This window comes from Penicillium maclennaniae (genome assembly GCF_028827695.1).
Source record: "Penicillium maclennaniae strain IBT 15551 chromosome Unknown utg000008l:1.0-3552695.0:1.0-3555053.0, whole genome shotgun sequence".
In the NCBI taxonomy this organism is placed as follows: Eukaryota; Fungi; Ascomycota; class Eurotiomycetes; order Eurotiales; family Aspergillaceae; genus Penicillium; species Penicillium maclennaniae.
Window position 1 is genome coordinate 1,658,105 of NW_026623220.1, and position 16,598 is coordinate 1,674,702.

At 51.9% G+C, this 16,598-nt stretch overlaps 7 protein-coding genes across 7 annotated transcripts; 3 read left to right on the plus strand and 4 right to left on the minus strand.

The window, feature by feature from the left end:
- Positions 1–223: 223 nt before the first annotated feature.
- On the plus strand, positions 224–3,332 carry N7477_009605 (transcription factor domain-containing protein; the record flags this gene model as incomplete). Its single annotated transcript, XM_056971266.1, has 6 exons — positions 224–310; positions 361–443; positions 561–1,550; positions 1,603–2,169; positions 2,219–2,374; positions 2,426–3,332. 6 exons carry the CDS (start codon positions 224–226, stop codon positions 3,330–3,332), a joined length of 2,790 nt encoding a protein of 929 aa, XP_056818245.1.
- Positions 3,333–3,472: 140 nt separating this feature from the next.
- Positions 3,473–5,004, minus strand: N7477_009606 (uncharacterized protein; the record flags this gene model as incomplete). Its single annotated transcript, XM_056971267.1, has 3 exons — positions 3,473–4,189; positions 4,248–4,773; positions 4,829–5,004. The coding sequence occupies 3 exons, from the start codon at positions 5,002–5,004 to the stop codon at positions 3,473–3,475; spliced, it is 1,419 nt and encodes a 472-aa protein (XP_056818246.1).
- A 409-nt stretch (positions 5,005–5,413) lies between these two features.
- On the minus strand, positions 5,414–7,971 carry N7477_009607 (uncharacterized protein; the record flags this gene model as incomplete). Its single annotated transcript, XM_056971268.1, has 3 exons — positions 5,414–7,239; positions 7,293–7,479; positions 7,534–7,971. The coding sequence occupies 3 exons, from the start codon at positions 7,969–7,971 to the stop codon at positions 5,414–5,416; spliced, it is 2,451 nt and encodes an 816-aa protein (XP_056818247.1).
- A 936-nt stretch (positions 7,972–8,907) lies between these two features.
- On the minus strand, positions 8,908–10,101 carry nimX (cyclin-dependent serine/threonine-protein kinase CDC28; the record flags this gene model as incomplete). The annotated part of the gene is made up of 4 exons (XM_056971269.1): positions 8,908–9,172; positions 9,229–9,392; positions 9,448–9,956; positions 10,026–10,101. The coding sequence occupies 4 exons, from the start codon at positions 10,099–10,101 to the stop codon at positions 8,908–8,910; spliced, it is 1,014 nt and encodes a 337-aa protein (XP_056818248.1).
- A 319-nt stretch (positions 10,102–10,420) lies between these two features.
- Positions 10,421–11,661, plus strand: alkB (oxidoreductase, 2OG-Fe(II) oxygenase family; the record flags this gene model as incomplete). Its single annotated transcript, XM_056971270.1, has 2 exons — positions 10,421–10,715; positions 10,781–11,661. 2 exons carry the CDS (start codon positions 10,421–10,423, stop codon positions 11,659–11,661), a joined length of 1,176 nt encoding a protein of 391 aa, XP_056818249.1.
- A 507-nt stretch (positions 11,662–12,168) lies between these two features.
- Positions 12,169–14,014, plus strand: gmdA (putative general amidase GmdA; the record flags this gene model as incomplete). The annotated part of the gene is made up of 4 exons (XM_056971271.1): positions 12,169–12,444; positions 12,495–13,376; positions 13,437–13,842; positions 13,893–14,014. The coding sequence occupies 4 exons, from the start codon at positions 12,169–12,171 to the stop codon at positions 14,012–14,014; spliced, it is 1,686 nt and encodes a 561-aa protein (XP_056818250.1).
- A 563-nt stretch (positions 14,015–14,577) lies between these two features.
- N7477_009611 (uncharacterized protein) lies at positions 14,578–16,327 on the minus strand (the record flags this gene model as incomplete). The annotated part of the gene is made up of 3 exons (XM_056971272.1): positions 14,578–15,092; positions 15,164–15,690; positions 15,825–16,327. The coding sequence occupies 3 exons, from the start codon at positions 16,325–16,327 to the stop codon at positions 14,578–14,580; spliced, it is 1,545 nt and encodes a 514-aa protein (XP_056818251.1).
- Positions 16,328–16,598: the final 271 nt, after the last annotated feature.

A 16,598-nucleotide genomic window follows, 5' to 3' on the forward strand; every position in this document is an offset into this window, starting at 1 on the left:
TTGTTTTCACCCGGTCTTCTTTCGGATTTTTTGTTCTTCTTATTCGTATATATTGAACAATGAATGCGACTGCTCAGACTTGCCCAGGATGACTTGACACGCCGACTCCGCCTTTCCGGTTGCGCCTGCGATCCAGCTCCGACCGTAACCCCCGCGGCAGCCCCCCACGCTTTTAAACCAGGTCGTCCATTCTTCTCAAGCTCTCGGGCAGGGCTCCCGAACAATGTCGTCCGAGCCCGAGAAGCCGAAAAGGGCCCCTCGCAAACACGTTACGACGGCCTGCGTGCCGTGTCGTGAAAGCAAGATCAGAGTATGTACTTCCTCCTGCGGGGATCGGCGCCAGCATCTAATCGGCTACAGTGCGACGGCTCGACCCCATATTGTCAAAATTGTCAGCGAAAGGGCAAAGATTGCAAATATCAGCATGGGGATGACAAAAGGAAGTGAGTTAGGTTCTTGGCTTTTCAAGCATGCATTCGATCTTTTGCTCGTACAGGAAATTGCTTCCCTGATGTAACGAAGGCAAGATGAAACGCCTGTTCGGCTGACACGCATCCCAGAGTATCCCTCCGAGCTGCCACAGAACTGTTCTCTGCAAGAATTGACCAGCTTGTTCAATTCATTCGTGAACAGGGACTAGAGCCTCCGCCCATGAAAGCAGATGATGAGGCTGGCATGAACAGGGTACTAGACACCCTGCAGATTGCGCGCGGCGTCGCTACAAGCACAAGTGGCGTCCCCACTGTTTTGGAAGTAGAAGACAAGAAACAGAATGGAGCGTCAAGAACAAGTCCAAGTCAAAGCCCCCCGGGTACAACATCAAATGGACAACCACAACCCCCACAGGTAGTCGAGGTAGCAACCCCCGGCTCATCTTCTTCGCAGGGATTTGTTTCTGGTCAGCAAATGCCCGCGGTGGAACCGTGGAATCCATTTGGAATGGTGCGGGGAGCGTCTGACAATCAAAACTTCGTCCATTGGGGCTTCACTCTTCCCACCGCAGAAAGTCTGGACACTATTTACGCCAATTTTAATGGTGCGGAGCCAGGAAACCCAGTAAATACGGGCTTCAGCCCAAATAGCTTACATTTTGGCATGGATATGGCTCAGCAGCCCAGCGTTCTACTAGGTCAGATGCCGGTCGACCATCCAACTCATGAATCTGACAGCGAAGATGAGAACGAGGCTGAGAACGACGTCATTGAACAGTTGTCTAATCGAATCGGTACATTGCAGATCGCTGGAGACGGTCACTTGCGGTTCTATGGCGCGACTTCCAACCTCAACTTGGTGGATGTTTCCGCAACGCAACAGAGACAGAGGCCTGATGCGCGGACTGTTCGGCATGATGGTCAAGACATTTTGAATCATCTTCGGGTTGGCCAGCCCGTAGACAAGGAACTGGAAGATCATCTCGTCGAGCTTTACTTCACGTGGCAGAACCCGAGCGTTTATGTTGTTGACAAGGAGATGTACATGACTGCGCGGTCAAACTGGCGCAACGAATACGACGATACCCCATTCTACTCCGAAGTCCTCACCAATGCCATGTAGGTCTCTGTTGAATCGTTCAATTCAGTCTGAAATGCTAATATCTTGCAGGTGCGCCATTGGAAGTGCGTTTGAGGCAAGATACCATCCTACGTTCATCACATTTCCCAAGTCCTTGGCCGAATTCTTCTCAGACAGAGCCAAGGCCCTCTTGGAGATCGAGCTCGACTCCCCATGCGTTGCTACTGTTCAAGCCCTTGTCCTCATGAGCTGTCATGAGGGCGCGTCAAATCGCGATGCCCGTGGCTGGCTTTACAGCGGGATGTCTATGCGACTTGCTTTTGATCTGGGCCTGCATCTTGATATGACACCTTATGTCAACCAGGGCGACATGAGCCCCCACGAGGCCGATGTTCGGCGAGCTGCCTTCTGGGGGAGCTATGTCGCAGACCACTTTTGGGGCTTCTATCTGGGTCGTCCATTCCGTATGAACGCGGGGGATATCTCCGTGGCAAAACCTGCTTCCACCCTTGGTACCGAAACGGAAGAGACATGGCATCCATATGGACTTCAAGCTCCTTCTGATGCCCTCATCAACGGACTGCGGAACTCATCCGAGCTCGTTTGCAGACAATTTGTCGTGCTTTGGGAGATGATTTCTCCGGTTGGTCATATTCTGTTCGTATGCCCTGCCTTTGTCCATGGGTTTTCGCTAATGCCATTTCAGATACGGATGCTCCAATATTTCTCGGCATGACTTGCAAAGGCTCACTTCTCAGGTTACTGAAGATCTCTTTGCCTGGAAGGCCAACCTGCCATCAAGTCTGGAAATCGATCTGGTAGATGACACGACACCAAGACTTCCTCATCTCTTGATGCTACAGTAGGTCTACCGTGAGATTATCAAGAATCATATATGCTGACAGTGTCTCAGCATGCAATACCACCAGATCATCATTTTCTTCCACCGACCATGGGTATCCAAGAGCTACATCCAACCACGCAGCCCTCGCCAAGGACGAGGATACCACCATGCACGACGCATGTGCATCGAGTCTGCCACTGCAGTGGCACGTCTTCTCCACATCTACGAGAAACACTATTCATTTCGACGAATGAGCAATCAGGTCGTGGCCATCATCTTCAGTGCAGCCCTGATGCTTCTTTTTGTCACTGTATCAAGCTCTCCGTTGACGCACTCGCAGCCGGACGACACGAACCAACCCCATCCACGTAACGCGGAGATGGTTGCGTATCTCAACTTGTGCTTCCGCGCTCTTGATGAACTCGGTCAGTCATTTGAGAATGCTAAACGCACGCGCGATTACCTAGTCACCCTCCAGCGACGGTGGCAAGCACACATGCGCCGATCTGGCCCGGGCGCCAAACGACAAATCAGCAGCGCCAACCTCCCAGCTCTATCCCAGCAAAGGTCATATTCACAGCAAACCCGGAGTACGCATGGATCAGATGCCCGCAAGAAGACTCGCATAGCTGAGAATGACACACCTCGTCCACAGCATGACTCCTTCAACATGATGAGGTCACCCGCCATCAACAACTTCCAACCTAAGCCTGTTTCATCACAACAGGATCAGCCGCCTTACCCGCAACACCAATTCCCCACGCCTTCAGCTGAAACAGGTGATCTTGACTGGATTCGCAACCCCAACCTCGACCTATTGTCCGAGACTAATGGCGGCAGAGGAAATACAAATTCCAGGGAGATGTTCACACCCCAATTTCCCGAAGATACAGGCGTACTCCCAGACCTGGGTGACATAAATGGGTGGTGGGACTCCACAAATACGAATACCGGACTTGGAGGGCCATCTTTATAAATCTGTCGGCCCGGAATCCATGGACATTGGCTGTATGGAATAGACGTACATAGAGCACCTGGATATTCCCGTGCCTAATTATAGACATTGTACCTCGTACCCATTCTCACAATCAAATAATGGAAATTATGCAAGGATTTCTAATCCTCCTCTATTGACCCATCAAAAACGCTCTTGAACCAAGCCCCAGCCTCTCTCTCCAGACTACCAGCAACCCGCGCTAAAGTCACCTTCTTCTCTCCAAACCCCTTTTCCCGACCCCAAAAACACGCTCTTCGCATAAGAGATACCATCTCCTCACCTTGCTTCGCAAGAATGGTATGGCCTTTCAACTCCTGTTCAATCGACTCACCAAGCCCACCCCGTAGAAACACCCTCACCCAAGGCAATGTAACTTGCAACCTCCCAATCCCATGCTCAGACCCGGCCCAAGTCTTCTTACTAATCCCATAATCCAATCCATACGGCGGCCAGCGCGATACCGCCTTCCGACGGCGTACGACCGGAGCAGAAGGATTACACGGATCCTCCGCGTCGACATCCGGATAGACATCTCGATCCCAGACGGACCCATCTAAGACATCGAGCTGCTCGGCAGAAGTGAATTTGCGAGACTGCTTCAGCGTTGGCACGGGATACTCTGGACCAATTAGATACCGGGGAAATGAACGCGGCGTGTCTCGACCCGCAGAGCGAAGGAAGAGAATCGGAGATGCGAATGCATCGAAGCATCGCTCCGGTGAAGAGAAGAACCTTTCACGGGCTTGAATAAGTGGGACCAAATCTGCAGGTGCAGCAGAACCTGATATTTTCTTTTTGGGTGCTTTCTTCGTAGTATGGTGGCGCTCTGTGCTTATCTCAGTTCCTGGGTCTTCGATCGCGCAGTAGTCGTCTCAGACTGGGCCAGTCGCATACGGGCTCGTATGCTGCGACTGCTTCGACGGATTGCGCTTCTGTGAGGGCTAGCATGAGGGCTAAGGAGCCGCCGATATGAGAGCCGAAGACTGTGAGATGTGCTGGATTGAGATTGTTTTGGATCCAGTCGAACCCGGCGAGTGCGTCGTGGACTGGCGTTGGGTATTTATAAAAGTCTCCTTGGACGTTGGGGGTAGAATCTGAATCTTCGGGGGTTGGAGGTTGCACTTGCTCTGAGAAGGTCTTTTCAGGCAGGGCATTTTTGCCCTTTGGTCTGCCGAGGCGGTAGTTTATTGTGACTACCGTTGCGGAGGCCGCGGAGGCTAGGAGATGTTGTGGTGAGGACTCTTTTGAGTCTACATCGAACGAATCCGCTTTTTTGTGTGATTCAAAAGACGCCGCATCATCTTGAGCAGAACTCGCGTCGAACCCTTGGAATAAGGGTCCCGGTGGCAGGTAAAGAATCACATTTGGCCCTGAAGATGCACTCGTGGCGTGTGAATATGACGCGACCGGTCGCGTGACTCTAGCATCTCGTCAGTATAATCATGAATATACAGGGAATCAAGCCAAGCTCATACCTTAATTCCACCTCTCCATTGTGGCCGATAGGGAGCGCGAATGTTTCATCGACATAGCCAGTCGGTACAGCGTAGAATCGGACTGCGCAACAATGAACTATGGAAAATCCCTTGTTCCATGATCTCCTGGAAATTTGGAAAGCCAAACGGCTTGAGTGGTGTATCAAGGGGCGCATAGCACCATTGGAGATGAGAATTGTTGGTTGAAGATCGCGGGAGTCGAGACGGGGGTTTTCTTGGAAGTAGAAACCACCACCAAAGACCACCGATAAATGTATGAACCACTAACAATACTGGACTTACTCAATCGACTAATCCCAATGATCTGAAAAAAAAAAAGTAGAAATGCAAGAAAGAAGAAACGGTACTCTTCTCAAGATCTATTTCAATTAAAAATTGATTGTGTAAAGAAAATTCGCTGACGGTAAGAAATGGGTTTAGACGTGTTTTGAAAATCCGAACTATGGTGACAAACAGCATAATTGCATAATACAGTCAACTCTCGACACAGCCACCTTTTCATCTTTAACACATTTGGCACCGGCTCAATGGCAAAGCTTGAGAATCAAAAGGCGAGGGTCTTTCTTAAATGTGAGTGCCCCAAAACATCTTCTCAATGGTTGCCGACACAGCAGGATCATCCCGATCCAGAGCAGCCTCCATTTCATTCTCGGGAACAGGGTGTGCCACCTCTAAGCTGAGCTTGGAATCCTTGGAGTAGACTCGCAGCCCAACCACGCAGACGGCGTTCCAAGGATCGTCCGCAGGTCCTTCCAAGTCAAGGAATTTATGTGGCTGCTTATTGTCTGCCTCGTCCGCCGGCATATCAAGGTCGCTGTCGAACTCGAACCCTTCCAGCCACTCCAGGTCATTGCTGTCCAAGGTCTCATTGGCAAGACGCGCGTTGAGGCTCGGGCGCGGTGACTCCGTTCGCTGTCTTCTAGACCCGCTGGCGTGTCGTGCATGAAGACCGTTGAACTGGATGGTTGGGACTGACCCGTTCATCGTCGGGCGTCGTTCACTACCGTCTCTAGAAATACTCGCGATATCAGTGGGTGACTCTGTGGGCCCCTCGCTCAAGATTTGCTTAGGCATTGAAGTCCGCTCGGCGCCGTGGGGCCCCTGGCCAAGACGGCGGGTTTCCTGTCGTTGTTGTCGTGCATCCATTTTGCGATTCCAGATCCATTCCTTCTGCAACCTCCTCTTTGTCTCATCACGGATCTTTCTGCGCTCAGCAGCCTTTCTTCTTTCGTTCTCATATCGCTCTTGGTCGGTCTCGGCCACCAACCCCTTGGCATGCGCAAGGTCGTACGACAGCCCGACCTGCACGAGTTTCTCCCGCCGGCTTGAGGCAAGACGACGGACAATCTCTTCGGTCGACTCAACCGCTTCGTCCCGAAAGGCAGTAACTTTCATCAATACATGATAACGACCGGGGTCAAGATCGATTTCGGCATTCACTGATCGACCCATCAAATGGCTACTATGGCTCCGCACGAAGTAATCTTCTTCACCTTCTTTCTGGACACGGAACTTGAGAACGAAGCTATATTCGCCTGCCAACCCCTTGAAGTATCGAGTATCAAGCTGGGATAGCACGATGACCACTGGACCGGCCTGGGTCACATTCATGATGAACTTGGCACTGTGATAGTCGGCAGACCAGGGCACATTCAAGGTCGTCCATTGCTGAGTTATGATCCATTCGGGTCCGAAGAGACGGGTCCGGTCGAAATGCTGATATTTCCGTAAGAGATCCGCATAGGAGATCCAGAAGAAGCCGTCATTGCCAAACTTGTGACCGAGGAGCTTCATCCACTCCGCTGTCCACTGCTCGGAGCCATCGCCCCATGCACCGTGCCACTCCTTCTTGCCCCAGGGGTTCCTCAACCGAAGCAGGCGATGTCCTTGGATCTCACGGGCCTCCATGATGGAGTATGAGTGATTCTCCGTGATTCCTTTTCGATCTCGGGGAGGTCCATTATACATGGGGTCCAGCCAGTTCGAGAAGAGTCCTGTGCCACAACCGAACAGGAACTCCTCATTGACTTTCATGAGCTCCTCCTTCCAGAAGCGGTCTTTGTCCAGGATGTTACTCGATAGCACCTCAGATGTGACACCTCCTGTCAGGTCCTCGATGGCCTCTCCGACGAAACCACCCTCAATGGCCGAATAGTCACCATGGGCTTTGGCGAATGCCTTTTCCAGCAATGGCAGCCAGGTCTCATTTGGGTCCACACACTGTGCAAAGTAGAGGGCCCGCGAACCAGTTTGCCAGACCCGACGATACTCTTCTTCGCTGTCGGTGCGGTTGATGTCATCCCAGGTTTGGCGCTCATCAACCGACTCGTCATAATCTGCCGCACGCAGATAAAGCTTGTCATCGACAATATATTGCTGCCATTCGCCATCTAGTCCCGTTATGAGCACCATGGCGTCACTATTGGCATTTTTATTGACTTACCACGATAGAAAACAAAGCCATAGATGCCGACCGTCTCATTCCGAGCAACACACATCTTTTCGATCAAACCCTTCTTATTCCCCATCGTACACAAGGCGGCCATGAGCCAGCAGTCCCCATCACAACCCTGACGCACATCTGACGCCGTCGGTCCATTCACGAAGAATTGTGGGTTCTCGAAGATTTCCTGCGATCAAGTCAGAGTTTTGAACATCACCAGCATCAGCGCATGTCAACTTACTGTGACTCGTTTCACACCACGCGGCCTCATTTCCTCATTGACCTTGTCAAGGCCATCCAAACAGTGCCGCCGACCTGACTTGAGATCCAGCTCAATATCAAAGTGAGGATCAGTGTACTTCTGGTTTACTCGCTCACATTGCTTGACAATGCGGTCCACGGACTTCTGACATTCCTGCTTGGCTTGTTCATACGATTTCACAGCCTGCTGGCCCTGGACGACGCCATTTGGCACGCGCTTGGCCCGTGTACGAGCATACGGGTTATCCGGCAGCACGGTATACACCTTGCCAGGGTATTTAGTATTGAACTGCTCCCAGAACTGCTTGACAGATTCCTGGGGCGCTTGGCAACGCGGGCGATGCGGAGGTCGACTGTTCGAGCGCGAGGACGGAGTGCGGGTGGGATTACCATACCCCATATCATCGTAGTCCTCCATGGTAAGCGTGATGAACAAGTTCTCGGTTCGAAGAGGTGTTAATCCCACAGCACTCCAGACACGGAAATTGCAATTGATAAAGTAATGATCACATAAGATGAAGATTGAAAGAAGGCAGTGCAGCCATTAATGCCACTTCGACAACTCTTTCCCCGCTACGTTACCGCTGCACGGCCTCAGCCACGGCCAGTCCGGCCGGACCAAGACGAGAACTGCCCATCAGCGCGCATAGGATTTGCGGACGACACCATAAGGCTGCAGGGGCGTGCGTTAAACTCGAAGTGGGCCGCGATAGGAACACGCGCAATGGCCGCGGCACGGCCCCCAACTTCCCGTTTCTGTTCAGCAGGGCCAATATGGCCCCCAACTGCGCGCAGAAATCATGGAAGTATGCCTGGCGTATGCACGATGACTACCAGCTCGGACTAGCTTTCCAATTATAATCCGTTGCGATGTTAACGCCAGGGTTTGGCTTGTGGAGTGGGGGCGCCTTTCAGCTCTGATACGAGGTTCATGTCCGCTTGGGTGGCTGATTGGATATGATAACCCCGAAGCTGAGTGATTCATCTGGCGTTGCATACTTCGGGTGCATCCCATGAACATGCAGGCTGAAGTAGCGTATATGGAGGCTGAAAAGCAGTCATGGTGCCCTGGCAATGATCTATACTCCTGCACTTTTTAGCTTAAACCATTTCCCTAGGGGGTAGCATGGGGCTGATGGTCCGAAAGGGGTATGTACGCCTTGCATTTGACTGAAAGCACTTGTATCAAAGTAAGCCTGCCCTCCTAATCACTCCCCCATGAACGCCAAATACATAGAAGAGAAGAAAAACGGAACAAAAAAGAACGCGTATCCCCCGGGGCATCAACTTCGTGTGCAGTCCTCTGATGTGAATGAATAAGGTTACACGGTAAATAATCTGCATCGAAATCCGCTTAGTGGTAACCGTTTCGCGCGCCGCTGGTGCGGCCCGAATAATAAGAGCTGCCGTTGCGGAAGTAGGGGTGCATGCAGGCCTGCTTCGCTGAGAGTCGGTGCGCTGGGTCGTACTCGAGCAGGGCCTCCAGGAGCTCGAGGCCAGCTTGCTCGAGACCAGGAACAATGGCAACATCGGGGCGTTTCCACTTGGGGAATGTCGCTTTGTAGTCAGGGAAGGATGTGACACCAGGCCAAATTTCTTCGTCGGGAGTGCCAAGAACACTGCAGCGATAGAACGTCAGCGGATGAATCTATCAAAAACATAGATGGACACTCACCGGAAGATCTTGAAGATTTCGTCGATCTCCGAATCGCCGGGGAACAGAGGCTTGCGGGTGCACATCTCGGCGAAGATGGCACCGACGGACCACATATCGACACCGGTGGAGTACTGGCGGCCTCCAAGCAGAATTTCGGGGGAGCGGTACCAGAGTGTAACAACCTAGGATTAAATGTATCAGTGACAAGCTCTTTAGGTTTCCGAGTTTGGTGCTTACCTCGTGGGTGTAAGTGCGCAGGGGGACACCGAAGGCTCGGGCCAGACCAAAATCGGCAAGCTTCAGGTTACCCTCGCGATCAATGAGCAAGTTCTGAGGCTTCAAATCACGATGCAAGATACGGTGACTGTGACAGTACCGGATGCCCTCAACCAGCTGTGCCATGAACTTCTTCACCATGGCGTCGCCTAAGCCGAGGCTTGCCATTGATGTGGACCCATCGGGGAGAGCTTTGCCACGGCCACCCTCGCTGACCGGCAGGGCCTCCATGTATTTCTTTAAATCGAGATCGAGAAATTCAAAGACGAGATAGAGCTTGTGACCATCGGCGTGGACAATATTCAGCAATTGAACAATGTTGGGGTCCTGCATTTCTTTGAGAAGCGAGATCTCGCGGATGGCGGTACTGGGAACGCCCTCATCTTCGGCTTCCAGGCGAATCTTCTTAAGAGCGACAATTCGGTTTGGATGGGTCAACTCGCGGGCCTTGTAGACGACACCGTACGTGCCTAGAGACGAGAGACGCGTGAGCCAAGTTCCGACAAGACAATATCATTAACCGCGTCAACAACACGTACCTTCACCGATTTTCTCGATTTTTTGGTAATTATCCATGGCGGCGGAGACTTCTGATTCAACTTTACTGATGGTCATGTTAGAAAAGTGAGACTGGCGGAGAAAATGGGGGCGAATGCGGGTTGGACGGATTATGTGGAATGAGGAAGAAGCAAGGAGGGACACGAGGGGGAAGGAATCAATGAGACTAACATGCTATCGGAAGTCGATCTCTGAGACCACTGAGCTAGTCAAGCGAGGTCTCGACACCCGAAGAGGTGGAATTTTGTCGGATTGAAGATATTCACCGAGCAGGATCGTTGCAGTAGTGGGGAGAAAAAACAAACAACCCCCGCGCTGAGGCGGTGAGCGCGTACTTTGAGTGTCCGTCGCCGATCTTTTTGAAGTCCGCATCGCCATGGCCCAAATCAAAGGCCTCAATGCCCACGACCGCCCTCCGGAGGCTGTCCGGCTTTGTTTCAAGAAATACTCGAAACTTTCTCTGTCAGAGATCAACAATGATCCCGGCATCCTCGATCTACAGAGGGTGGATCCGGACAACCTACCGCCTAGCCTGAGCATCTCGCAGTATATGTCCAGCCAAGAGCTTCGGCTGGCATTCGATGATTTCATTCGCGGCGGACATGCTTCCGGTCAAGACCATGCTCCCTTGGCGGAAGACTTGCCAGTCTATACTCACCACTCGGTATCCGGTCAGCCTCGACAGTTCTCCAAACTGACATTCGCAGCTCAAAGAACCCTTCCTAACCTTCCACAGGTCTCTTGATGGTACCCTCCATATTCCCTCCCACCATCCAGACAGAACTACTGTCACGCTTGCTGCACCGAGACCTTTCCAACCCGGAACATAAAACCAATTTGCACCTGCATTACGAAGTCACGTACCCAGAAGGAACAGACAGCACTGCTACCAGAAAGTCGTTCTTCGCAGACGATCCTACGCGCACACTGCAGCCAAAGGATCCGTCAGTTCACAAGCCCCTCGATATCCAGAGTGTGCTCGAGAAGAAGCTCCGCTGGGTCACATTGGGTGGCCAATACAACTGGACCGACAAGGTTTATCCTCCGGAAGCCCCGCCGCCATTCCCATCAGACGTCGCAAAGCTACTCAAGGCTGCATTCCCCGAAACTGAGGCGCAAGCTGCTATCCTGAATCTGTATTCGGCTGGCGACACCCTGAGTGCGCATCGAGACGTAAGTGAGGATTGCGATGTGGGCTTGATCAGCATCAGCTTCGGGTGCGATGGGTTGTTTCTCGTTAGCCACGATGACGGCAATGGGGCGGAGGTTATTCGGCTTCGGTCAGGCGATGCCGTGTACATGAATGGAACGTCTCGATTTGCCTGGCATGGGGTTCCTAAGATTTTGCCCTCTACCTGCCCAAGCTGGCTGGCGGACTGGCCGTCTACTGGACACAATGCGCCGAATGCTCTTATTGATCCTTATGACATGTGGAAAGGCTGGATGTCTGGCAAACGGATCAATCTCAATGTGCGCCAGATGACTGTGTCACATGCCCGTGAAATGACGAAGTCCATGTCTATCCAATTTGTAAACGAGGCAAGCGATGCATACAGCCGCCACTACTTCCTCTGGGATCTAGTATTGTTGGGGTATCTCAACTTTTGTGCTAATTGATCACTGCACCCCTGAGCTGAACAATTCGGAGAAGATTGGTGTCAACAGTCTTTCTTTGAGATGTTTCTGACACCTACTTGGACAGGTACCTCTTGAATGGCACATCGACTTGAATCTCACCCCATCATTTGGCATATGGGCTTGTCGAACAAGTTACAGGTCAGCCTTGCTTTCTGTCAAAAGTCCGAAACTCCCTGACCTGCCAGTGTAATCACAGACCAAAAACAGTGCACGTTGTTCTGAATGATACATTGGAGAGTTGTGTCGCCCGAGAAGATTGCCTCGGATGTTGAGATCCGACGTGACATTATCTAGGATCTACATAGATGGGGTCTAACGAATACGAGATAAAAGACTGTTGTACTTGTGAGGCGGTTGGGCTGAGTCTGCGCGGGGATAAAGCCCTTCTCCAACCGACCCCAACACCCCCGCTCAGCACGATAAGCGTAGTTCGATTTAAACCGAGTGTACTGCACAAGAGTTATTATTTATCATCTCATTCCACTCATGACTGATTCCAACTGGTCTGCTCGAGGTGAGGCTAAGCGCCAATCCATTCTTAATGCGATTCCCGAGATCTGGCGACTGAAGGGTCCTATTCCCTCGGCGGTCGAACAGCGTGATGTCACGGGAACCTATATTCAACAATTCCTCAGCAAACGTGAAATCGAAATCACCGAGTCTGATGCGGTTGACATCGCCGCTGAAACGACGTCAGGACGCTGGTCGGCTGTCGAAGTAACCCAGGCCTTCTGCCATCGCGCCGCAATCGCTCATCAACTGGTCCGTCTCTCGTAACAGACCTCGCCGTCTCATGCTAAGAAAGTGAACAGGTTAGTTGTCTACATGAGATTTTCTTTGATGCAGCAATCGAAGACGCAAAGAAGCTCGATGCCTATTTCGCAGAGCACAAAGCGCCTGTCGGGCCACTGCACGGTCTTCCCATTAGTTTGAAAGACCAATTCCATGTAAAAGGTGTCGAAACTACCATGGGGTACATAGGCTGGATCGGCACTTTCCAAGGCCGGCACGATGATCCACGCCGAGCTACAAAGGAAAGCGAGTTGGTAAGGGAACTGCGCAACCTCGGTGCCGTACTCTATTGCAAGACCAGTGTCCCAACAACGCTGATGGCGGGTGAAACCGTCAACAACATCATCGGCTACACATGGAACCCCAAAAACAGACTTCTGTCTTGTGGCGGTAGTTCCGGCGGCGAGGGAGCGTTGATCGCGTTGCGAGGGTCGCCCGCCGGCTTTGGGACTGACATTGGTGGCAGTGTGCGCATTCCAGCTGGATTCAATTTCTTGTATGGACTACGCCCTTCTTCGGGCAGAGTCCCCTATGAGAGTACTGCCAATTCGGCGGATGGACAAGGTACTATCTTGTCGGTTATTGGACCACTTGCGCCGACTGCGCGATCTTTGACGTTGTTGTTCAAGGCTGTTCTCAGTCAACAGCCGTGGCTGCATGATCCGCTTGCAGTGGAGATCCCATGGAGGGACTCTATCGTTGAGGATACGCGCAAGTTGATAAATGGGGCTACAGGCGGTACTTCGTCTCTGGCCTTTGGGATGATGCCTTTCAATGGTATAGCTCAAATCCACCCGCCCATTGCGAGAGGCATGAAACTTGTTGAGCAGACTTTGAAGCGACTTGGACATAAGATCATACCGTGGAATCCCCCGTCCCATGAGAGGGCTCATGATATAGCTGTATGTGCTCCTTGACTCCATGTAAAAGGTGCCCATAAGGACCTTTTTAACATTTACCAGGCCAGAACATTCGACATGGATGGCGGTGCAGACTTCAAACATCACTTCAGTCTCTCCGGGGAGAAGCAGGCGAAACAAGTCATAGTCCAACAAAACGGGCGGCAGATGGACGCGTCAGAGATTGCTGCTCTCAATATCACCAAGCGTGAATACCAGAAAGAATACATGGACTACTGGAATAGCACAGCAGCTCTCACTGGCACTGGGCGTCCTGTGGATGGATTGTTCTGTCCATTGGCACCTCACGCAGCAGTCATACCCGAGCACTACGAGCATGTGGGCTATACAGTGTTTGTCAATGTGCTAGACTATACCAGCATCTCTATTCCGGTGACGTTCGCGGACAAGACGGTAGATGTGCGGGGAAAAGACGAGTCTTTGTCTGCTGACTATATCAACTGGAACTGTGAGTCTTTGCTTGTCCTTCTCGGAATACTATCACTAACGTACTCTCAGATGATGCGGATACTTATGATGGAGCGCCTGTTGGTATTCAACTTGTAGGAAGAAGACTGCAGGAGGAGAAGATGCTCACCATTGCGGAGTACATTGGGCAAGAGATTGCTCGCGACATTTGACAAATTCGATCTGCAGGCGAGGATCAATATGTTGATCAAATGGATTGAGTGTTCTTAGCTTCTGTGCTTCAGGACTTTTGTTCTGGGGAGATTCTCTAGCACCCAAGTCCCTTGGAAACCCTAGATTTAGCTCCAACATCTCTTTTTCCGCACCAATTTGAAGTCGCGCTGCTTCTCTATCAAAATAAACTTTCTAACTGAGGGCGTATCAGCTGCGTTTCTTTTGTTGTTTTCATCGTTTTCCAAGGAGCTTTGCATGTCATGAACATATTCTCTTAGTTGTATAAAAGTACAGACAGAGTAAGTTTGGATTTTCAAGGTTTGAATTATTATATCGTAACGTTGATTATACATCTTGTTCAAAGCTCGTGTCTCGTTGATTCAGATGCATGACAATTCCCATGGATTCATGGGATTTTATTTCACAGGAAAAAGGTCGCTATGCACGTATATATGGTGAGGTGAATTTGAGCGCTAATATATTGCCCTACCCAGCTCATCAGCAAGTTTAATCTCAATTTCATTGTTACAGAGGCATTGGGATTACCTGCACATGTATTGTGCTAGCCTCGAGAAGAAGACGGGGGCGTGTGATTGGAAGGCGCAGCCAGGTTGGAGAGAATCGGGGTGGAAGAGTGCCAGGTACCAGGTCTGCTGGCCGGTGGCTCGGCGGACGGTGCATTTGGACCGTCTGATCCATTCATCAGCCTTGGGCGTTTATTTTGATGGCTCGGACCGCTGCCACCTGGTGGACTGCGGGGATCGGCATGAGAGAAAGGAGAAGCGTAATTTGTGGACGAAGCTGGGGTTGATGTGTTTGCGGGATCAGGACTCATCGCGACAGCAGCTTGCAAAGGGCGTAAACGATTAGGGTGAGATGAAGTATCCTCGCCTGGCCGTGGAGGAGGAGCGTCAGGGCTCTGGCGGCGACCGTTGTCCGATTCCATGAAGCCGCCTGCATTCATACCATAGCCCACCCCGATGCGGCCCATGCCCTTGTCATGCATAATAACTCGCTTCCACTTGGCAACCACGTTATCGTAGTCCCATCGCGCCGAGTCGGGGCTGATGTGACTCCCTTTTGCGTCAAGTTCTCGGGTTATAACTCGGGCAGAGGGAGCGTGTCTGGTGGGAACAAAGCGAATTCACGAGGCCATTGGCAAGCCCCAAGACGCTCAACCTGGGCACGCAATTGATTTGCTTCCTGTTGGACCCTCGCAAGCTGCTCGTCAGAAGACTTGCGTTTCTCAGCTTCGCGGGAAAAGGCACGCATAATTTCCAGCGACCATGCCTCACGACGGGCCTCAAGAGGCAGTGTACTCCAATGGTTAAACGCCAGATCCAGGTGCCTAAAACTGATTTCCTCATGCTGCTGAGCCGTACGGTAGACCATTCCATTATCCATGCCGCCGCCTGGGCATCTTGAGTGGGAGGTGGAATCCGCGGCGAGCTGATCGGACTGCCATTGTGCGATCTTGGAGCGAAGTGCTTGCCGGACTATATCGAGGTGTTCCGCGCCCGGTGCTTGGATCGGAAATGATGTAGGAGAAGAGAATGGGTGGGCCGCGAATAGGCTCGGAGGGGGAGGGAGGAGATGAAGACATAGAGAAGGGAATGTCTGAGCTTGAAGATCGAAGTCGAAGGGAGATGGCCGAGGTCGGAAGCCCGAAGCAGCACTGACAAAACATTAGCTTAATTCGATGGGGTAAAAGAGTCAATAATGCATACGTTGCGGCCTTGATATTGTCTAGCACCTCGCGTAATGCCAGCTCCAGCGCCTTCATTGTATCCGGATTGTTCGCTGTCGCACCACGACTTGCGTAGTCCGGCAGCTGCAGCGATCCCGTCCGAGCGGGTGTCGGCACAGCCCGAGGTCCATCTCAGGGCACGACTCGGATTGGGGATGTCGTTGATGACACCAGTTGCGTGCCAGGTGGGTGTATTGAACATCATACGCACGGGAGCTTCCCGTGACTTCGTGCTCGATTCCCCCGCTGGATAAGGCTCCGTGGAGCTCTTACTCAGATCGTGATCGGGGCTTCCATCACGCTTGCCAGAGGTCGTGCGAGCCTGTCGACGTGTGATCCCACTACGGATGCGCCGAATCTCCTCAACATCGTGAACGCCGTCGGGCTTCTTTTTGAAAAGGAACTGGTCAAGGTGGCGGCCGAGGGATGAGGATGTAAACGACTGGTTGCAGTATTGGCATTTGCGATCCTTGGCCGTCTGATTATTCGTCGACTTCGTGGCCGAGTTTTGGCTCTCGTCACCGCGCGACTCCTCGGGGGTCTCTCTGGGAGTTTCTTCCTTCATGTCGGCGCGAGTGCGAGGGTACGATAATAGGGTGGGGTTGTGTGGATATGGGAGAGACCGCCAATTCAAGCGAAGATCAGCATGACTTCAAGCAATCGAGCATGCGCATTGTGTATTCGGAGAAAGAGGTCGGGGGCGTTGGTTGAAGAGAGGAGGCGCCAAGCTTTTCCGGCGCGGAGCTAAGGTCTTTACGAGAGCGGTGCAACCCTACAGTTCTATATCTCATTGCTCGCTTTCGATCCAAAACAATTTATTCCCGAAAGTTGTTTTC